We start from the raw sequence: 24360 nt of genomic DNA on the forward strand, positions 1-24360 counted from the left end.
TGCTTCCTTATATAATTGGTTGTACGAACAACAACACTCATCACATTTTTTAGAGTGATACTCTTTGCACATAAGTTCTCCTGGTGGATCACACAGTGAACGCCCCTTATTTCATTCGGCACGGTCAGTTTTTGCGTTTTCTCCTTCAACAGCGCAACGAAACCTAATTTTTTCCCTGTCATCGCTGGTGCACCGTCTGTAGACACTGAAACTAAAGAATTCCACGACAATCCTATATTTTCAACACTTTCTTTAACACTACTTAAAATATCACCTCCAGTTGTAGTGTTCTTCATGGCTACTACATCGAGGAGCTCCTTCCTCACCTGAAGATCTCTATTAACACCTCTAATAAATATGGAAAGCTGCGCTGTTCCAGTGATATCAACACTTTCGTCCAGAGCTAGAGAATACGCCATAAAATCTTTATAGATATTTGCAAGCTGGCTCTGGACGTCGTCTGCCATGTCCTGTATGCGACGCATAATGGTCATGTCAGATAATGGCACAATCCGAAACTGTTCAACTTGAGATGGACACAAATGTTCCGCTGCAACTACTAAACATCTTTTATTAAATCGCCATCAGTGAAGGGGCGCAAGGATTTTGCTAAAAACAAAGCAATTTTGTAGCTCACTCTGAGAGCTGCCTCAGTTGATTTTTCTTCGTCATCCAGATCTTCTTCGGATAGCTTCCTTTTAAGTTTAATAACTTCCTGTGCACGATCTGGTCCATCACATTTTCCACTTCCGTAGTCTTTCCCATGGTGCGACATATAATTTCCTAAAAGAATTCAGCGTTTTGTGACATACTAAACATTTTGCAGCACCATCTTTTTCTGTAAACAGATACAATTCCTCCCAATGGGGGTTGAACTGCGAAAGCATGGTTGGGGTTACACAACGGCGACTTGACATGCTTCTTGACCAGCGAAGTGACTGTTGAGCTGATCGTAGTACTTTTAACGTTACACAGTCGGCGCGAATTCAATAGGCCCGCTGCGGTCCTATTCATACGTGCGCGCGCATTTCCCCTCCCTCCCTGCTCCACGACCTTGCACCTGCTCGCGAGCACGTGCCCGAGCAGACGCGAGTACTCGCGCTCAAAACCGGCCAGTTGTTAAGCCCTGATCTACATGATAATCTCAGCAGCCCCCTTAGATTGTTTGCAGATGACTGTGTAATTTACCGTCTAGTAAAATCATCAGACGATCAATTCCAATTACAAAACGAGCACAACCAAACACGGTAGCTCCTTTCGAGCATTTTACCACGTCCCCATGACGATCCATTTTCCAGCGTTGATTCCATACAACCGACTTGCACATACACACCACTTCAGTGTCATGATTTGTATGCGACACAATCGCAGTTCTACAGGGTGGACAGAACATATCTGAAATTCTTGTAGGAATGTTGCAGGGCAGATTGTACTGAGACATATTAACACTGAAGTTAATCAATCAGGTCGTCACGCGCGCAAATACAAGTTTCAGCTAAACAAACACAGCACTCGTTGGGTAACACCGCCCATGGCAGACCGCTTGGATGTGAGCGCGCGACGCCCCGATTGGCTTTTGCAATTCTAAATAACTCAGAAACGGCGCAACGTATCGAATTAAAATTTATGCCTCAGCACAACCTGCCCTGCAACATTCCCACAAGCGTTTCAGGGGTTTCTGACCACTATCATCTACAGCGCTCCAGAGTAACCAGCGTCTTGTCTTGACGGGAAAGTAATATGTAGGCCTTGTAGTTAAGGACACAACACCAACTGCTCTGTCTACCAATGGAATGTATTATACACTGCAACCTGTGATTTCGAGGAAGTATTTACGCTACCCTACTTTCCTGAAAGTTGACACAAATATTACACCATGCTATCGTGTCTGCTCAATTAAATGTGTGAATCGCTATATTACACGTGAATCATTGCTGAGAAAATGCTTTGTTATCCTTTATCTTTGGACCGGTTACTACTTCAGATAACTATATAAACATAAATGTCTATACTGTCGAGGCATTATGAGTGACATGCGTTTACCTTTAAACATCGTGTACTGCGAGTCTGCTTGTCTACGGTCCATTAACTAAAACCAACTGAATGTGATAATATCCGTAGACGATTATAATACTAATTATTATCCCAATCTGAGAACGTATGCCAGCACTGGCTCAATATTGCGCGTTAAAGAACGCATTAATGGCAAGACAGTATAATTTTAAACGAGCTTCCCATCTATGCAGAAGTTGCGGACTCAACATCAAAATGGCTCTGAGCACTATGGGACTTAACTGCTGAGGTCATCAGTCCCCTAGAACTTAGAACCACTTAAACCTAACTAACCTAAGGACATCACACACATCCATGCCCGAGGCAGGATTCGAACCTGCGACCGTAGCGGCAGCGCGGTTCCAGACTGTAGCGCCTAGAAGCGCTCGGCCACTTCGGCCGGCCTCAACATCAGAATTCACTACTATAACTATAAATAATATATTTTACATTTTTAGTATGTTTCAGAATTTAGAAAAGCCATCGAGTCCTCAGTATATTACAGGAATATATTACGAGTATCTTGAACGAGGAAAGAGAAATTGTAGCTATTGAGTGCATCGAATGCACCTAACTGCACGTAGGGATTCGCGTTACGGGGTTGAAAATTTATCCTCTGTTCCTGGCGACATTAAACTAAAACGGCGAAGACCGCCAACCTTGTTCATTGGATGGAAGTGGAAGTCACGATTTGCAGCGACATTCCCAAGACCGACGTGATTAAGAGCCGTATGCAGGCCTAATTATTATGAGGTCTAACCTCATGAGTACTCCGATAGTCTCGGTGCATATTCCTTGACTTGCCCTGTCTGGTGGAGAACTATATGGACTGAGAGCGCACAAAAAACAGGGAACAGCTGTTCTGGTAGCTGTGTGTGCGCGTCGACATTTTTGTATCTTACATTAGACGATCTGCGCTGTCAGTTTCTGAGTATTGACTTGAAACCAGCTCTAGAAAGGAAAGTTTATACGACACATTATTCAAGGCAAAAGAGAAAACAGTTTCTTGAACGAGTGAGAGACAAAACTTAAATGTTATATTGACAAAATCGGAAGCGTTCAGGATAAGGTCCGGTTATTACAGCAGTAATGCTCAAACCACACTGAGAACCGAATTAGTATCAAACAAGACACAGCCAGTACTCGAATCTTCAGTCCGCAGTGGAATGTAAAGGTGTTGCACAAGATTATTGAAAACCGCGAGAAATGCTTGCTTGAATATAAATGCAGATGCTAGACATACCGGCAGATTGCGTGTTGTATTTGATTTCGAACGGCACGTGTGCACTGTTCTCAATACGTTATACGTGTCAGTGGTGGTGTGTAGAGGGTGGTTATTATCAAACTTTCACTACTAGAGAGGGGTCTCCATGAAAAACGAGTGATGGTCGGCTAATAAAATTCGTGGAAACATTTGCAAGGACGTGCAGAAGTGAAGTAACGAATAAACCACTGAAAGAAACACATTTTAATTTCCACATGAGAGGGTAAGTATTGTTAATTGCGTATCATGTTTCCGTTCCAGGTTACAAACGTTGCTCAGTTTGACGACCATCTGCTTCCACGACAACCTGAATCACATTAGAGCTACCACTTCACAATAGTTGGCAGCACGTTTCGAACGGTCGACCATGGAATGTTCAATTTTCGAGACACAGCTCGTGCACTAGCTGCAGATAGCACGTTGCGTCCAGTATTCTCAGCCGTGGCAGCAGTAACTTCTCCAACAATTTGTGACGCAATTGACCGTCGGCTTCCTCTAGGAGCAATTCCTAACCGCCAGTTAATTCGAACTTCCAAATCATATTCTCTGTGAGGAAAGTGGACCTCTCCGTAAGCATTTAATTCGTCAATACTTGCGAAGAGCAGCGGAACTATTGCTGCTGTTTCGATAAAACAGCTGTACGATTAATGCCGTGCTCACCTTGTCCAGACCCACGTTGACGGCCTGCAACTTAATGCACAATGATACTTATATTTCAAAACTACGACGGCGTACTAGTACCGGCGATTAATGGCGAGTCATGACACTAAGACTACTAACAACGCCAATAATGCAACTCACAGTCTGAACATCATTCCTATGATGTTGAGTACGCGTACGGTAAATAGTTTTCCGTCTACACTGGCTCAAGAAGCGAAAGTTTAATTACAACCACCCTGTAACGGTGAGTGCATTACGTCAGAGCTAAGTGAATTCGAACGTGGGCAAATTGTTGGGGCTCATATGATGGGTGCTTCAGTAACCGGGGTAGCCGTAGTGTTTGATGTTTCAAGAGGCACTATATATAAGTTTTATACCGCATACAGAGAAAGCGGAAGAACATCATCTGCTAAGTCAAAAAATGGTTCAAATGGCTCTGAGCACTATGGGACTTAACATCTACGGTCATCAGTCCCCTAGAACTTAGAACTACTTAAACCTAAGGACAGCACACAACACCCAGCCATCACGAGGCAGAGAAAATCCCTGACCCCGCCGGTAATCGAACCCGGGAACCCGGGCGTGGGAAGCGAGAACGCTACCGCACGACCACGAGATGCGGGCCATCTGCTAAGTCACAATGGGGACGAAAGTGTGTGTTGAGTGATCGTAGCAGACGGTCATTCAAGAGGATCCTGACGTAAAATGAGAGGTCAGCTGCAAACTCAATGCAACACTCACGAACTGGAATATGTGGATCATAAAACAAACCTACGAAACTGCATACACACCTTCCTTCATCTTAGGTTTAAAGCTATTAGGTTTCCTTGTCTTTACAGATATCATTTGGGAGCGGCTTCAGTGAGTATAAAAGGATTGAATTTTCATTTTCGCAGTTTGATATACTTTGCAGGTTATTTTCCTATTATCTGTTTTCTTTCCTGCACTCGTATATGCTCTTCACCTATATATTTCCTAAGAAAAATTGCATGTAATGAAAACTTAATTTCTTCTGAGCACAGATTATTCACCGTCTGATTCTCCTATAAAACAGTTTCTCGGCAAAATATTTCATAAGGGGAGGCCACGACGTTTGGAACGCGGATTTACTGCAAACTTCGTACACTCGTAGTTTTCCATGAGGACAACAAAATGTGTAAGCAGTAGCGCGTACTTCTCAAGTGTTACTGAGAAAATCGCAAGATAATTTCGGTCGTCATATATATATATATATATATATATATATATATATATATATATATATATATATATATATGCGTGTGTGAGTGGCCATTTGAACCATGAAGCGGCTGCAGCGGAGTGGTGCTGGCATGGTAGCTCAGCATGTTCGGTCAAAGCGTTAGCTGCCCTTTCTAATAAAAATCTGAGAGAACGGATGAACAAACAAACAGAACGGGTGTCATCGGACGTCAGCCCTCAACAAATTCGACGAACAATATAGAAGAAAATGTTTTCTTTTTTTTTAAAAAAAAAAAAGTGGTTGGCGTTCAAGCCGCTGGATCGCTGGATCGAGTTCCGTTCGTCAGTTTTTTTTTATTTTCAATACAGTCATTTTCTTTACTATTTATATGACAATTGATATAATGGGAAAAATACGTGTAATCGGATGAACTTTTATTAAATTTACAATGTTATTTGACAGTTCACTAATTTTTATTTTCACAAGTAATATAATATTTATAACTATCGACTAGTAAACGACTAAACGCATAAAGTGATACTGAAAATGTATGTTTGTCCGTGTCTTCAAAACTGTTCCTATTTAATCGAAAGAGAACGAGAAATTGCTTCTCGGAAGACGCTATTAAAATACACTCGGTACTGCATAACCAATTACTAGACTGCCAAATAACATTGTAAATTTAATAAAAGTTCATCCGATTACACGTATTTTCCCCATTATATCAATTGTAATATAAATAATAAAGAAAATGACTGTGTTGAAAATAAAAAAAAAACTGACGAACGGAACTCGATCCAGCGATCCAGCGACTTGAACGCCAAACACGTTTTTTTTAAAAAAAAAAATTGTTCTATATTGTTCGTCGAATTTGTTCAGGGCAGACGTCTTATGACACCCCTTCAGTTTGTTCGATGATCCGTTCGCTCAGTTTTTTTTTTATTATAAAGGGTAGCTAACGCTCTGACCGAACACGCTGAGCCACAGTGCCGGCACCACTCGGCGGTAGCCGCTTCATGCTTAAAATGGTCACGCAGACATATATATTCGGCGACCGAAATGGTCTTGCGATTTTCTCTATAACTCTTGAGAAGTACGCGCTACAGGTTACACATTTTGTTGTCCTCGTGGAGTACTACGAGTGTACGAAGTTTGCAGTAAATCCGCATTCCAGACGTCGTGGCCTCCCCTTGTCAGTCCTCGCGCGGTTTAGAAATGAGAAGTCAGCTCAGTCCGTTAATTCAGTGAAATTTGGAAATTTGTGGTAAGATCTTATGGGACTAGACTGCCGAGGTCAGCGGTCCCTAAGCTTATACAGGGTGATTCAAAAAGAATACCACAACTTTAGGAATTTAAAACTCTGCAACGACAAAAGGCAGAGCTAAGCACTATCTGTCGGCGAATTAAGGGAGCTATAAAGTTTCATTTAGTTGTACATTTGTTCGCTTGAGGCGCTGTTGACTAGGCGTCAGCGTCAGTTGATGCTAAGTTGGCGACCGCTCAACAGAAAGCTTTTTGTGTTATTGAGTACGGCAGAAGTGAATCGACGACAGTTGTTCAGCGTGCATTTCGAACGAAGTATGGTGTTAAACCTCCTGATAGGTGGTGTATTAAACGTTGGTATAAACAGTTTGCAGAGAATGGGTGTTTGTGCAAAGGGAAAAGTTCTGGACGGCCGAAAACGAGTGATGAAAATGTAGCACGCATCCAGCAAGCATTTGTTCGCAGCCCAGGAAAATCGACTCGCAGAGCTAGCAGAGAGCTGCAAATTCCACAATCAACTGTATGGAGAGTCCTACGAAAAAGGTTAGTTATGAAACCTTATCGTCTGAAATTGGTTCAAGCACTGTCTGCAGCTGATAAGATTAAAAGAATCGTTTTCTGTGATTTTATCCTTGCTCAAATGGAAACAGATGAATCTTTCGTTTCAAAGATTGTGTTTAGTGATGAAGCAACTTTCCACACTAACGGGAAAGTCAACCCTCACAATGACTGTATATGGGGCACTGAGAATCCGCAGGAAACAACCCAACATGAACGTGACTCGCCTAAGGTGAACGTTTTCTGTGCCATTTCAGCCAATAAAGTTTTTGGTCCCTTTTTCTTCGAAGGTGCTACTGTAACTGGACTACAGTATCTGGAGATGTTAGAGAATTGGCTGTTCCCTCAGCTCGAACAAGAAGCACAACAATTCATATTTCAGCAGGATGGAGCGCCACCACATTGGCACTTATCTGTCCGTAACTACCTGAACGTCAACTACCCGAGGCGATGGATCTGCCGCCAGGCAGCCCGTGACAGAGCACTTCATCACTGGCCTCCAAGAAGCCCTGATCTTACCCCCTGCGATTTTTTCTTATGGGGGTATGTTAAGAATATGGTGTTTCGGCCACCTCTCCCAGCCACCATTGATGATTTGAAACGAGAAATAACAGCAGCTATCCAAACTGTTACGCCTGATATGCTACAGAGAGTGTGGAACGAGTTGGAGTATCAGGTTGATATTGCTCGTGTGTCTGAATGGGGCCATATTGAACATCTCTGAACTTGTTTTTGAGTGAAAAAAAACCTTTTTAAATACTCTTTGTAATGATGTATAACAGAAGGTTATATTATGTTTCTTTCATTAAATACACATTTTTAAAGTTGTGGTATTCTTTTTGAATCACCCTGTACACTACTTAATCTAGCTGAAACTAACTTACGCTAAGGACAACACACACACCCAGGCCCGAGGGAGGACTCGAACCTCTGGCGGGAGGAGCCGCGCCAACCGTGAGACGACGCCTTAGACAGCGAGGCTTATTTCAGTGATCACGTAGACATGACAGCACTATCATGCTTCGTGTAGCGACGACCCAGATGGCATGTCTAATAGAGAATGCGGGTGTAACTTACCTCTTTCCTCTCGACGCCGTATTCCTCGTGATGCAGCCTCTCGGACTGGTCCCGAACGTCCCATTCGCCCAGACGCACTCTCAGGTTGCTGTTAGTTGTCCTGTCGATATCCAAACATTATTCACGCACAGCATTTAATTTATTTAAACAATTTATATTTTTCACTTAAAATTTAAGCTTATTATATCGTGCGTTATGTATAGTATCCCAGTCATTTCTGGCATTGAATTACTAGAAATGCTATCAGGATATGACAAGGAAAAGAACAGTAATAACTATCCTTCTCTGTCAGAACAGTAAAAAATGAATAATATAAAATACGTTGTGGAATGAGATCACTTAGTAAATGCACTGATGGGTACGGCGAAATCTATTACCAAATCCTATCTTCAAATGCGTACAGATAAGACAGCACGACAATGAAGATAAAGAAAAGAACAAAGGAACTTCTCCATGGATTCACCATAACTTTAGTTAAGATATTGCAGTGCCAGTGTCATTCCGAATTACAATACAAAGTACCTTCGGACATGCGCGCACGACAGAAGGAACATTGCATCATAATTCGGAATATTACTGGCACTGCAATATCGTATTTACCCGCTGACACCGGGGAAGCGACTTTTAAGCAAAATGTCTCCCCTGTACTGGAATATACATACTGGATGTACAAGTACAGCTTGTAGACACATGGTTGACAACATTTGGAAGTTTGGGTCGGACCGCTAGTCGTACTCGGATAGCCAAATGGTAAGGCCACCCCTCGAGATAAGCGGGAAATCCGGGTTCGAGTCCCGATCCGGCACAAATTTTCATTGTAGTCATCCATTATGCATCTGATGGTTGTCCATATTCGCAACTGTGAAAGCATTTCAGGTACACCGTTAGTTAGATGCTTTATGTCTGTCCTGGTTCCACGAAACATACTGAGTAGGAGAAAACGTGAGTATTCGAATCTCTTCAGTTACCAGCATTCTGTTGCATCATTCAGGAGCCAACTGTTTGCTGGTTCTCAAACACGTTTTAACGTTACCCTGTTAACAGTATGAAAATAGCGGGATGGTCGGCTGGTCATTTAGATGAATCATTTCCAGAGCTATCGCCAGTCACAGAAAAAAAAAACCATTTTCGCGAATAAAGAAGTGTGTTGTAGGAGGTATGATTTGCTGTCCTACAGCGATCTTTTTAAAAACTTTGTGTTATGACAACTGTTCACAGTAAAGAAATTCATTAATAACCTTTTTCGTAACAATATTTCTCTTTTTCCTATAAGAAATAGTATCATCACTATAATACGAGTATAAATACGTCAAGGGGTCGTATAATCGAGTACACACGTATTCCACATGCTGTTAGAGCATATGAAATTTCTTGAGACTGTTACAATGAAAGATAAGTGCAACTTAACAATCCCCTTGAATAAGAAAGCAGCAAAGTTGACAGGCAGGCCACTAAAGTGGTGTAAACTCGAGAGGCGGTAAAAGAGAATAAAGGAATTTTCTATTGATTAAATCCTTCTCCATAAATAGTATATCCACAGGTAGTATTAATTATAACGTGCTGAAGTACAAACATAATTGATTTTCAACACTGTAGTATTATAATGTATCGTTCTTTTAAATCATTATATTCTACTGTATTTAAACAAAGCTACATCTTTGAATACTTTCCACGTCCTAGAGACTCGTCTCCGTGGGAGTCAAGGAAACTTATTCACGTAATGAAAAAATTCAAGAATGTTGACGAACAAACGGTTGTACTTCTGCTTTCACTAATTAGGAAATTATCTTGCAGTATTGATTTATGAATTATTTTAAAAGTTGTATGATTTACTCTGTTCCGGTATATTTATGCCTACTCTTGCCGCAACTTAAGTAACGGCGCTGTAGAAAGCATATTCAGTTTAATAATAAGGCAGGTGAAATCCAGCACATCAGAAACGTTTTATATCACGGAATGTGATATTTTTTCTATCTAATAATATGTTCTGTACTCTGGTACTACACACATACACGATCTAACAGCCTGAAACCATCTTTCAGCCTAATTAGGCATTTTTCACGTAATTTACTTTTGGCCTTTCGGGGAACGATATACTGACGAGGTGAGACAGCTATAAATATTTTATACATTGTATACTGTTGGGCTAGTCTAGCAGCATAAGAAACAAAAGCTATATCTTCCGGCTGTCCCCTATTACGGTCATTATGCTAATGTCTCATGTTACACACACACACACACACACACACACACACACACACACACACTTACAGAGGGTGGACTCGAGCTTCACTGACAAAATTTGAGAGGTTGTCCAGGGACATTTTCTCATTGCTTTGGTTATACCATGATCTCTAGTGCCTCGTTAGGGAGAAATACTGTTACTATGTATTATTCTGTTTGTTATAATGTTACCACTGTTGCTGTGAAAAACCTTCAAAACACTGAACAAGTCTGTAATATGTGGACATCCCAACGCGGAATACTGGTTTCTTATAAAAGCCTAGCCACAGTTACAGAAGTACTGTGATACGGTTGCCGTCGCTGCGTGAACAGACCAGCGTAGAATCTTTCTGCTGCTCTTCCACTGCATTCAGTAAATCCACAGACGAGGTAGACGTCGACCAACTCCTCATTAGCAGAGCTATCCATACTGCTGTGAATCATAATTAACTTTCAACTAACATTTCTGGTAAACACATCAGAGGAAAAAAACTGAGCAGCGCTAAGTTCAAGCTTTAGAGCGAAGAGCAAAGTGCAATACAGATTCAGTGGCAAATTGGGGTAAGAAATCAAACGAAATGGAATTACTCTGCAGCGATCTAGTGAAGACCATGGGTCTCTTATACCAAAATACTCAGAAAACATCTGTGAGCAACCTCCTAAATGTTGTCGGTGGAGATAGGTTTCACTATGTGCATTGATTTCCCGCTGTGTCTCCGCGGTTATTAGGAGCTGCAGTGACGGTGAGACTCACGTAGCGACGCAGTGCGCGGCGGTGACGACCCAGCGACTGTTCAGCAGTGCTCCTCCGCAAGATAACTTCTTCGACAGGAATCCAGTCTTAATCAGCGCAACCTGAAACAATAACAATATTTCTGGTGTATGTGGATACAAGAACACAACTTAGTAACCCACGAAAATAGTGGAGTAATATGGAAACACTCAACAGTGTTTGACATATTCACCGAGGAAGTCCTACACACTGCCAGAAAACAGCCTAGGACTGTGTGATGAACGACGAAAAGATCAGTTTGTAATTATTAGGGGCAGTCAAATGAAATCGGGACAAATGGGAAAAAGTAAGTAAACCGTTTATTATTTCAATAGTAACCGCCATAATTGTTGATACATTTGTCTTACTGCGAGACAAGAGGGTCATTGCCTTCATTGGCACATGTTGCCAAGATTGTTTCGATTATGCTGCAGAAGTTTTGCATGGAAGCCCTTACACATCGTCACTATAGTTCCGATACTCCCCATGTAATTCCCATTTTTTTGGAGCTGTGAACAAAGACATTTTTGGCCTTCTGTTTGCTTCTGACGTAGAGGTATTTGCTTGGATTCAATAGTGGTTGCGTAGCCAACTGCAAACATTTTTCCATGAAGACGTTGATCGTCTTGACTCAAATGGGATAAATGTATTAATACTTACAGCGATTACTTTTAAAATAATAAACAGTTTATTTACTTTTCTTCATTTGACATGTTTTAATATGAATGTCCCTTGTACTGTTTATAAGTCAAGTAGAATGCTCTTACTCGCTAGTTGTCTGCAGTGGACCTTCGAGATAGGGTTGCCATACGTCGCGGATTTCGCGGACAATCCGTGATTTTATATTCGAAGACGAGTGTCCTGGACGAAGAGGAAAATTTCCGCGAAAAAAGTGACTAGTAAGTAAAAAAAAATTCTACGCAAGTTTTGCCACTGGCCACCGATCAAGTGTTTCATAACTCCTGCAAACTTGACGATAGCCGTTGAAACCTGTGCTGATATTCAGTGTCACTTCAGAATCGCTCGGCTATTTTCAGAACAGACTGTTGAGGCAGTGCAATAATCGCTTCTTTGCGATTGTTTCAGTTTTCCGCTGTTGGTTTACAACATCTCTGCTGTCGGTATCTGATGTTATTTGGTCATGTAAAGTTAACATTCAGCTGTACGAAGTGTACTTCTGGTGATGTTATTGCACAGAATTTGCAATTTATAATCTCGAAACGAAAAGTACATTTTCGAGAAGAATATATTGATGCGTTTCCAAGTATTAAACTTGGAAGAAACGAACATGAGGCTATTTGCAAAGTGTGTGGGTAAGTACATTGTAGGCACGCAACAGTAAACAATGCCTATCATCTTTATAATCACCGAATTTTGTCCTTTATTTTTGTCCTTGGGTTATGGCAACCCTACTTGGAGACAAAACCTGCGTGATTGTTATGATTAAGACTGTAAGGTGTCAGGCACAGCCGGCCGGGGTGGCCGAGCGGTTCTAGGCGCTACAGTCCGGAACCGCGCGACCGTTACGGTCGCAGGTTCGAATCCTGCTACGGGCATGGATGTGTGTGATGTCCTTAGGTTAGGTAGGTTTAAGTAGTTCTAAGTTCTAGGGGACTGATGACCTCAGCAGTTAAGTCCCATAGTGCTCAGACCCATTTTTTTTTGTCAGGCAAATCCAACACCTTCCATGAAAACCCTGACATGATAAGCAAATCCAGTAGTATGTCACGTAGCTCCGAATAAATCGCGACATTAAGTTAACCAAAGTAATACGAGTAACGAGTGAGCAAATGGAATACCATAGACTAATACAAGAATGCCTAAATGCATGTCATACCTTCCCACCGTGAGACAGACGCAGTTCCGAGGGGAGAAACGAGGACAGAAGCCGAGAGCAAAACCGTGTTAAGCTGGAAGGCCCTACGATAAGGGACGGACACCCACGTCGCCAGCTAACCGCTAGGACCACACCCCAACCGCAAGTTTTAGCATGAGACTTTTTCGCGTCTCTGTTACGTCAGGACCACACCCAGCCCATGTTAAAAGCTAGAGCCCTCCAGAAGAACAGTATATGTCTTACGATAACACAAAAAGGGCCACACCACCCGGAAGTTTTAGCGTGAGACTTATTCGCGTCTCTGTTACGTCAGGACCACCCCCCCAGCCCATGTTAAAGGATAGAGCCCTCCAGAAGAACAGTATAGATCTTACGATAACACTAAAAAGGACCACACCAGCTGCAAGTTTTAGCGTGAGACTTTTTCGCGTCTCTGTTACGTTTCAAACTTTAAAAACATTGCCCCACCACGAAAAGTATAACGTTTCTCATTGGATAGACAAAATTTTTGTAGGTGGAGCTTAAGGTTAACATTGAGACCCTGACTGGTCAGATGAAAACACAGGCAGATAGTTTTTTTAAAACCAACTTCGGTAAATTGTACTATGGAGAAGTTAGGAGAGAATTGCTTCCGAGACGGCGAGGTGAGCGGAGCTGTGCTGTCCGCTGCCCCCTGACGAACACCGACAAGGTAATGAATGCACGCGATGCCACATAACAGCGCATAAAGCTTCACTCAGAACTGCAGAAGTCTCATTTGTTACGCCTCCTTTTTGCGTAATACTAGTGTCGATCGTCAATTAAAGCTCATGGTGTTCACATTTGCCACTTGAAGTAAAAATCTGAAACGCGATAATTTTTCTGTTATATAGTTATTGAGAAGCCACATCAGCCACTGTAATGTACGACAAGTTAGATAAGTAATTAAAGATAATTGAGGGTCACTGTAGACCATTTTGATAGTTTTCTCTCTTGTGAAACTTAATTTAAACCTAGATCATAGATGTGATATGGCATAGGTCATCCTTCGATCCATTGTAGAACTTGGAAACCCATTCAGGGAATATTCGTTCACATTTTTGTTGAACGCAGTTGGTTTTTATCATCCTGTATTAAAACATTTCCTTTTATCAATAGTGCAATATATAAACAATGTTTTGTGAGTAGAATAAAATTTCCAGTGGTAAACTTAACTGCTTTTTCGACGTTATTTTACCAGCTAACTAAAAATAGGAAAGCCTTGAACCCGTTCCACTAAATTTAGTTAGTATTAAGATTCTTTTACAGGGAGTGGAGTGGAGCTGACGCTGAAATCATTAAGTATTTGGTTATATCATCGCTAGTCTCACTGAACTCTTCTGAACTCTACATGTCATGTGTGGTCTGGTGTCTCCTTACCAGCAACAGGTCCCAGGTTCAAACTAGTCAATTCCCTAAAAAACACGCTCAGAGCGTCGTTGCGCGAAAGTGGTAGGGAGACACGATATACACTCCTGGAAATTGAAATAAGAACACCGTGAATTCATTGTCCCAGGAAGGGGAAACTTTATTGACACATTCCTGGGGTCAGATACATCACATGATCACACTGACAGAACCACAGGCACATAGACACAGGCAACAGAGCATGCACAATGTCGGCACTAGTACAGTGTATATCCACCTTTCGCAGCAATGCAGGCTGCTATTCTCCCATGGAGACGATCGTAGAGATGCTGGATGTAGTCCTGTGGAACGGCTTGCCATGCCATTTCCACCTGGCGCCTCAGTTGGACCAGCGTTAGTGCTGGACGTGCAGACCGCGTGAGACGACGCTTCATCCAGTCCCAAACATGCTCAATGGGGGACAGATCCGGAGATCTTGCTGGCCAGGGTAGTTGACTTACACCTTCTAGAGCACGTTGGGTGGCACGGGATACATGCGGACGTGCATTGTCCTGTTGGAACAGCAAGTTCCCTTGCCGGTCTAGGAATGGTAGAACGATGGGTTCGATGACGGTTTGGATGTACCGTGCACTATTCAGTGTCCCCTCGACGATCACCAGTGGTGTACGGCCAGTGTAGGAGATCGCTCCCCACACCATGATGCCGGGTGTTGGCCCTGTGTGCCTCGGTCGTATGCAGTCCTTGTTGTGGCGCTCACCTGCACGGCGCCAAACACGCATACGACCATCATTGGCACCAAGCCAGAAGCGACTCTCATCGCTGAAGACGACACGTCTCCATTTATCCCTCCATTCACGCCTGTCGCCACACCACTGGAGGCGGGCTGCACGATGTTGGGGCGTGAGCGGAAGACGGCCTAACGGTGTGCGGGAACGTAGCCCAGCTTCATGGAGACGGTTGCGAATGGTCCTCGCCGATACCCCAGGAGCAACAGTGTCCCTAATTTGCTGGGAAGTGGCGGTGCGGTCCCCTACGGCACTGCGTAGGATCCTACGGTCTTAGCGTGCATCCGTGCGTCGCTGCGGTCCGGTCCCAGGTCGACGGGCACGTGCACCTTCCGCCGACCACTGGCGACAGCATCGATGTACTGTGGAGACCTCACGCCCCACGTGTTGAGCAATTCGGCGGTACGTCCACCCGGCCTCCCGCATGCCCACTATACGCCCTCGCTCAAAGTCCGTCAACTGCACATGCGGTTCACGTCCACGCTGTCGCGGCATGCTACCAGTGTTAAAGACTGCGATGGAGCTCCGTATGCCACGGCAAACTGGCTGACACTGACGGCGGCGGTGCACAAATGCTGCGCAGCTAGCGCCATTCGACGGCCAACACCGCGGTTCCTGGTGTGTCCGCTGTGCCGTGCGTGTGATCATTGCTTGTACAGCCCTCTCGCAGTGTCCGGAGCAAGTATGGTGGGTCTGACACACCGGTGTCAATGTGTTCTTTTTTCCATTTCCAGGAGTGTAGAACATACAGACACCACGCAGAATGTTAGAAGACGTTTACTAATAACCTCACTTTTTAACACATTGAATTCATAATACATTGTTTAGGAAGCTGCACTAATGAAGGTGAGGATGTAATTACTGCTTTCTGAAATTTTTCTTCATAGTTTCGTAAACCATCGTACGTGACTTTCTTTTAAATTCATGGCAAAAGTTTACAGAACTCCTTATGACGAGAAAGAGGTCACTCACGCACACCACGACTAGTGCTCTCATCACATGTTTCACCCGGTTAATTACTTTGATTTCAATGGTGACTTCGTCAATAGGATTAACTAACTTATCATGTAGTTACACCTACTTTACTTTGTATACAGGTTTAAGCTACAGTCTTCAGACTCCTTCGTAGGTCATAGGTTTAAAGAGAACAAAAGTCTTCCATCATATTTCATTTTTTATTTGTATCTAGTAAAGAAATTTAGAAACACATAATCGGTGACTGTACCAAAATACTGATATTCAAGACCTTACAAACATAAATAATGTATAAGGGGCAGTCAAATGAAAACCGAACATCCACCACAATGGGACCATGAAATGGTTCCACTTTAAAGTAATCACAACACGCTTTAAAACATTTATTCCGTTGGGAGACGAGAGGATCAATTCCTGGCGGTTGGCAGCCGACTGATCCACAACAGCATCCACTCTTGCACTTCCTAATCCGACAGCAACCGACTCCCACACATATCTTTCTTCAGGTCGGCCACGGTGTGAAAATCACACGGTGAAATATCCTGGCTATGTTTTCCAATCAAATTGCCGAAGCATAGCCTTCGTCCGAGTGACGGTGTGGAGGCGATATCGTGCAAAAGGATGCTTTCTCTGCTCGTCGAGTAATCAATGCGCAGTGTTATGAAGACAATTTGCAGAAACTGCGGCACGCCATAAATTCAAAACGCCTAGGGATTCTGTCGGACGCAACCATCCTGTTGTACGATAACGCCCGCCCCCACAGTGCCCATCGGACGAAGGCCACGGTTCAGCGATTTAGTTGGAAACACTGCAACATGCTCCGCACAGCACTGGACCTTTCACGGTGTGATTTTCACATCCATGGGGACCTGAAGAAAGACATGTGTAGGCACCAGTTTCAGTCGTACGAGGAAGTGGAAGAGTGGGAGCGGTTGTGGACTGTAACACTTTCTTTATTTCATGATTGAAATTTCGGCATTAGGCAGTTTCGTCCCATAAGATCTTACCACAAATTTACAAGTCTAGGCGCTTACTGCAACACTCCCCCCCCCCCCCCCTCATTACATCTATAATTTGATGCTTACATTCCCAGTGGGATAAATATGTAAGCGCGTGTGATCATTACTTTTGAATTGGACCATTGCATGGTACCATTGCGGCGGGGTTCGTTTTTCACTTGACTGCCCCACTTGTTACTTTACTGATTCTTAAAAAAGAAAAAAAATGTATATAAATTTAAGAAATTTACTTAAAAGCGGTCCATGGATTTTTAATGTAAGTAATTATAGAGTCTATATATATTTTGTACTTTACTACATACTGCGTAACGTAATTGCATAATTAAATATCGCTTGGAATATAGTTGCGAGGGGCGACAGTAGGTTATATTACATTGGTGAGGAACGGACTCTCAGTCTTATATGGGGTTCATGTTCTAAGAACCCGTAGCAGATTATTATTGATACCTTCCGAATCTGATGAACTAAATGTCGAATTCGTGCTAATACCAATAAAAAAATGTAACTCGTTGTGCAACATAAGTCCTGCTATTTTACCTACAAGTCCATTCAGTAGTTAATCTTGTAATGTTTACTTTACTTCTAAAAGATATTCATGTGTCAAATGGTTCTAGATACAGCTGAAGTTTCTTATTCATGTGTACTTTTATAATTTTACTCTTGAGGGTTATTGTAGCATGTATGTCTTTAGAGTCAATATGGTTCAACAATTCAAGGTGTGATGTAATTTCAGTGCAAACTCCACATTAAAGAGATATTTCTAAGTATCATCGATGGACTGAACAGAATTCGGACCCAACTACTCGGAATATGAGTGTAGTGGTTAAGACACTACACCACTAATACACCACGCACAGGTTGTTTTTCTTCGTTTTCTTCTTATTTTCGTAGATCGTAGAAGGCGCAAGAACTTTCCGATGTACTTGTAAAATTGCAAAGTCAATTAAATGCTGAAAGTATGAAGGCTTTAAGCACACACAAATTCAGTTCAAGACGATAGAGAATTATTCAGACACTCAGCTCACCATCCTCAAAATACACTTACATGTTTTGTATGGATAATATCTTCATTGTTTATATTCCAGTCAGTGTTATCAGATCATCTCGGTTAAGAAATTCTTTAATTTCCATCACCGGTTAGATTCACTGAACATCCTCAGGTGCCGGATTTCAACATCATTAGCATATTTTGACATGTTTTGTAATGAGCAAGATTCAGAAAACCTATGCTGTCTTTCTGACTGAGGTTGTCTAATTATTTTTGGACCCCTAGCTATTTTCTGTATCACTCGCGACAGTTTGAACTGTGATACAAAGCTCGTTTATTTTAGTGGTAAATATCTTCCCACTCTTTGTTAAGACTTACGGAGTTCAAACGTTTTGACAAGGTGAAATGGAACTGAAATATGTATAAATTAACAACAGCAATTCCAGTGTAAAAATTGGTACTGATGTGTATTTATTACTCGTAACGGAAAGGCTAAAGTTGCTCTCCTACGATTATTGTCAGATATATTCAGACTCCAGTCACAATAATCGTACTTTAATCAACAAATTTTTGCTATGGCCTTTGTTAATACCCCGCTGATACATTTTTTGTCCTGTCTCCACATGTGACTACTGGAGACGGTTTCTGCTAAATCACTAATATCTTGAACTGCTTGCATTTCTACAACAGTAGTTACATTACATACAGAAAGCTATTTTTCAGCCTCTGTTTTACCGGACAGCCTCTGAAAATCACTTTTTTTAAAAGGTCTATCATATACTGAACAACGGAGGCAAAATGAGGTGTACATTAAAATTTTTACATAGAGCAATATCTGTGGTAGGAAACTTTGAGTATTATTCTGATCATGGTTTCAAGGAAATTAGAGCAGTATAGCACTGAAAATATCCATTATCACAAATGTGCAAGAATTATTAATTCAAAGGCAACACACCTGCCAGGGATGGCTTCCAAAGTTCGTGTTGTGTCCACCGACAATCCTGTTGCTCCGTGTGTACAGCTCTCCACAACCTGTAAAATACAGTTTTTGCTGTTCTTGAATCGATTCATTTGGACAATCTGAAGGCGTTATTCAACGCAGAAAAGTGACGGAGCATGCTGTGCCGTCTTTTGCTTTAGTTACAGCCAATGTAGCTAAAAACAGCAGGATGTGCAGATATGAAAGAAAATCTTGATGCCATGCACATACAACATCTAATGACGGAATGAACCAGAAGCAGAGGTAAAATACAGTGTACAACACCAACGTGCAAATGCTGTAAGATATGCAGAGCTATTCCAAGCACCAAATTTGGATTGTATCGCAGAATTTTTCTGAGTACAATCATAGACGCTTTCATCTCATTTATAACCCATATCCTTATGATAAACAGCACATTATGCTCTAGTTTCCACGAATCTCCTTCATGCGCTCTTCGCGTAATATATAATTATTATTACTCCTTGCACCAAACTTCTAAACCAGTCGCTTATATGCAGCAAACGAATATTACGGTTCTTGTGTTCGTTATCTAAGACGTTCTAGTTAATTTTTATTCTTTTGTATTGCAGATAAAAACCTGCTTTTAAACTGCTTATTTAGAACATGTAAGGCTTTAAAAAAAATTTGATATGGCGAATTTTTCTATTCGTTTTGTCATTCCTCTTGTTTGAGCCACTAGTAAATAATTTTCCTTGTTACGAAATTTTGATAAAAAAATTTGGAAATGGGAACTGTCATAAGATGCTAGCTGTTACTTCTTTTCCTTTCAACTAATAATGCCGTGACGGGTAGCCGTGCGGTCTCAGGCGCCTTGTCATGGTTCGCGCGGTTGCCCTCGTCGGAGGTTCGACTCCTCCTTCAGGCATGGGTGTGTGTGTTTTTCTTACGTAAGTTAATTTAGGTTAGATTAAGTAGTGTGTAAGCCTAGGGGCCGATGACCTCAGCAGTTTGGTCCCCTAGTCCTTGCCACAAATTTCCAAAATTTCAATTAGATAATTATTTAATTTTAAGAAATATGCATTGGGCTTTTCTTGCATATTTTATCTCCATTATTAAATCGTATCAAAACTACACTTAAACATGTTTTACTAGCAAAAGTATTTAAGAGAATGAATATTTGATTCATTTTTCCGATGCTATGTGGAATGAAACATAATTTTTACCTTACGTATCCAGAATGAGAGAGGGAGGGGAGATGGAGCGAAGAATTTGAGAGCTCTGTAAAGCATTTACGAAGATTTCATTTAGAAAATGCCTTCCTTGCCTGCTACGCACGCAATAATTTAGGAAGAAACATGCAATCTATTGATAGAAGTATTTTGTTTCTTTATATGTGTACGAACGTCTGAAAGGATAAATTTCTTACTCTCCAAGTCAATTCCGCTTAACAGATAACTACACAGATTTTTCATACCTATAGGAAATCTCAGCATATTAACGTAACTAGGAAATACGATGCGTCCATGACTTATTTTTCACAACTGCACAGCTATTGGGCTAAAATTCATGTACGTTAAATTATGATGATAACTGGAAAGAGAGTAAAGAAGATTAGGGGTTTAATGTTCGTCGACTACGATTTGTTAGATGTGTAGCCGAAAATCGGATAGGGAACGATGGCGTAGGTCTTTAGTCATTTTCATTTAGGGAAAACAGGGAAAATCTTAATTCCGAATGTTGAAAGGATCTTTGAAACCCACTCTTCCCAAATATGAGTCCGCTGCGTTAACAACTGGACCACCTCATCCGGTAAGTGAAATTAAAATTAGACTTTTCAAACTCGACGATTCTGGTATGGGTACACCAACTAAAGCTGCAGATGACGACAAATGCCAAATATATAGACAGCTGCATAATCAACTAATGTTACTGGCTCTGGTATTCGATATCAAATTCTTCCTGTTCTCTTCCATTTATGCCCCGCAAAGCGAAGTAATAGAAGACTCGTCTCAGGAGTAGTGGAATTCACTACGCGTCTGACTACCCTGATGTTAGTTTTCCATAGGCTTTCTAAACCAGTTCGGCGAAGGCAAGGATAATTGTGTCAACTTACCCTTGTCCAGTACGAGCTTGTTTTTTTTCTTTTTTTTTCTAATGACTTAAACGTCAATAGGACCCTTGAATGATGAGGAAGCAATCAAATTATAACTGTGTGGAGTACGTATTTGCCACGCGGGGTAGCCGCGTGGTCTGTGGCGCCTTGTTACGGTCCGCGTGCCGCGTGGCTCGCCCAGTCGGCGGTTCGAGTCCTCCCTTGGGCATGGCTGTGTGTGTTGTCTTTATCGTAAGTTAGTTTACGTTAGATTAAGTAGTATGTAAGCTTAGGGACCGATGACCTCAGCAGTTTCGTCCCATAAGATCTTACCACAAATTTCCAAGTTTAGGCGCTTACTGCAACACTCCCCCCCCCCCACCCTCCCTCATTACATTTATAATTTGATGCTTACATTCCTAGTTTCCATTTTAACACAGACTTCAAGGATTCGATGAAAGCTGATTCAGTCAAACGATTAGGAAGAAATGCAGCATTGGATCTATACTCGGGAGTAATCTATATCCCTATATCCTGATTTACGTTCTCCGTAGTGTTCCTAAATCACCTCATAGGATTATAGATGATTTCTTCAATAAGGCCGAGGCCGATTCCTTTAGAAAACCATGAGCAGCTGGTTAATGTTCCGTCGTTAATGGGAATGATGTCAAGAAAACACAAAAATTTAAATAAAATGTTTCCAGGTATGTGACAGCGTCATCACGTTGTTTATAAAACTGTTGCAAGTGGCCACTATCAGCGTCATTTATTTGTTGTCACTAAATAAATCTCCCTGATGAATACCACTTCAAGAGTGTCTTGAACGTTTGTTCAGTAAATAAATTATTCTCATGTATGTTATTTCAACAGTATCTGAAACGTTGGTCAGTAAATAGACCACTTCCGTGAAGATCATTTCAACAGTGTCTGAAGTGTGGTCAGTAACTAAACCACTCTGATGAAGGCGACGCCAATAGTAACTGAAACGTTGGTCAGTAAATAATTCACCCTGACGAATGTCACTTCAACAGTATCTCAGACGTTGGACAGTAACAAATCACCAAGATGAGAGTCACGTCAACAGTATCTGGTACTTTATAAAAGACATCATATTTACGCCAGTGACTGTAACACTTTCTTTATTTCACGATTGAAATTTCGGCCTTAGGCCATTATCAAGTGAAGCTGAAAAATACAGAATGTTTTTAAATTATTTGACAAAATCGATATCTATCTTGATACTCTGCCGATTATACAGGATAAAATTGCAAATGAGTAAGCATGTTACTTACATGTTATGGCTATTAAGCCATGTCAACCTAAGATGAGCTGACACATTTATATGTCGCTGTCATTACTATTAAATACATTGGTGACGCGGTTACATAGTGCTAGCACACATATCCATATGGCATACAACAACATAGTCTGTGGACACTCATGTTCGTTGGCCCATCACGAAAATGCTCATGCACTAAACTGCAGCAGCAGATTACTGTTTACAGGCTACTGGTAGCCGTTTTGGCGCGTAAATGGATTACAGATATTGTTTTTATCTGTGTGGATACACAACGATTTTGTGAAATAATTTAAAAACATTCTGTATTTTTCAGCTTCACTTGATAATGGCCTAAGGCCGAAATTGCAATCGTGAAATAAAGAAAGTGTTACAGTTACTGGCGTAAATATGATGTCTTTTATAAAGTTCTACATGACTGTGAATCCCAGGTATAAAAAGTTAAGTATCTGGAACGTTGGTCAATAAGTAAATCACTCTGACGAATGCCTCTCCAACAGTGCCTGAAGCGTTGGTCGTTAAATAAATCACCCTGCATGAAGGCCACTTTGGCAGTATCTGAAACGTTGGGTGCCGGCCGAAGTGGCCGTGCGGTTAAAGGCGCTGCAGTCTGGAACCGCAAGACCGCTACGGTTGCAGGTTCGAATCCTGCCTCGGGCATGGATGTTTGTGATGTCCTTAGGTTAGTTAGGTTTAACTAGTTCTAAGTTCTAGGGGACTAATGACCTCAGCAGTTGAGTCCCATAGTGCTCAGAGCCATTTTTGAAACGTTGGGTAGTAAATACCGGGTGATCAAAAAGTCAGTATAAATTTGAAAACTGAATAAATCTCGGAATAATGTACATAGAGAGGTACGAATTGACACACATGCTTGGAATGACATGGGGTTTTATTAGAACCAAAAAAATACAAAAGTTCAAAAAATGCCCGACAGATGGCGCTTCATCTGATCAGAATAGCAATAATTAGCATGACAAAGTAAGACAAAGCAAAGATGATGTTCTTTACAGGAAATGTTCAATATGTCCACCATCATTCCTCAACAATAGCTGTAGTCGAGGAATAACGTTGTGAACAGCACTGTAAAGCATGTCCGGAGTTATGGTAAGGCACTGGCATCGGATGTTGTCTTTCAGCATCCCTAGATATGTCGGTCAATCACGATACCCTTGCGACTTCAGGTACCCCAAAGCCAATAATCGCACGGACTGAGGTCTGGGGACCTGAGAGGCCAAGCATGACGAAAGTGTCGGCTGAGCCCACGATCATCACCAAACGACGCGCGCAAGAGATCTTTCACGCGTCTAGCAATATGGGGTGGCGCGCCATCCTGCATAAACATCGTACGTTCCAGCAGGTGTTTTATCAGCCAGGCTGGGGATGATGCGATTCTGTAACATATCGGCGTACCTCTCACCCTTTACGGTAGCAGTTAAAAAACCAGAATCACGCATTTCCTCGAAGAAAAAAGGCCCGATAACGGTAGATGTGGTAAATCCAACCCATACCGTGACTTTCTCGTCGTGCGATGGAGTTTCCACGAAAGTTCTAGGATTTTCGGTAGCCCAAATTCTGCAGTTGTGGGCGTTGACAGACCCTCGGAGCGTGTAATGAGCTTCGTCGGTCCACAACATGTTACTCAACCAATCGTCATCTTCCACCATCTTTTGAAACGCCCACACCGCAAATGCCCTCCGCTTCACTAAATCGCCACCTAACAGTTCACAACGCCGATGGATTTTGTACGTATAGCGTCGGAGGGTACGCCTCAGTGTCAACCAAACAGTAGTGTATGGAATGCCGGTGCAACGTGCGACTGCACGAGCGCTGACTTCCCCGTGCATAGACGAACCCGCAATAGTCTCCATTTCTTCCTGAGCTGTCTCAGCAGCATTACGCCTTGTGCTCCGTCGGCCACTACGGGGTCTATCGTCTAAACAACCCGTGGCTTCGAACTTCGAAATCATT

At 42.0% G+C, this 24360-nt stretch overlaps 1 protein-coding gene across 2 annotated transcripts in view; it reads right to left on the bottom strand.

Moving 5' to 3' along the window:
- LOC126471570 (serine proteinase stubble-like) overlaps positions 1-24360 on the bottom strand; it is a 368010-nt gene that overhangs the window by 38969 nt on the left and 304681 nt on the right. For both annotated transcript variants that reach the window (XM_050099795.1, XM_050099796.1), the window contains 3 exons: positions 19016-19092; positions 11053-11153; positions 8076-8175 (listed from right to left, as the gene is read on the bottom strand). In XM_050099795.1, the coding sequence (XP_049955752.1) occupies positions 8076-8175; positions 11053-11153; positions 19016-19092 (278 nt within the window). The remainder of the gene's footprint in view (positions 1-8075; positions 8176-11052; positions 11154-19015; positions 19093-24360) is intronic.

This window comes from Schistocerca serialis, chromosome 3 (genome assembly GCF_023864345.2).
Source record: "Schistocerca serialis cubense isolate TAMUIC-IGC-003099 chromosome 3, iqSchSeri2.2, whole genome shotgun sequence".
Lineage (NCBI taxonomy): Eukaryota > Metazoa > Arthropoda > Insecta > Orthoptera > Acrididae > Schistocerca > Schistocerca serialis.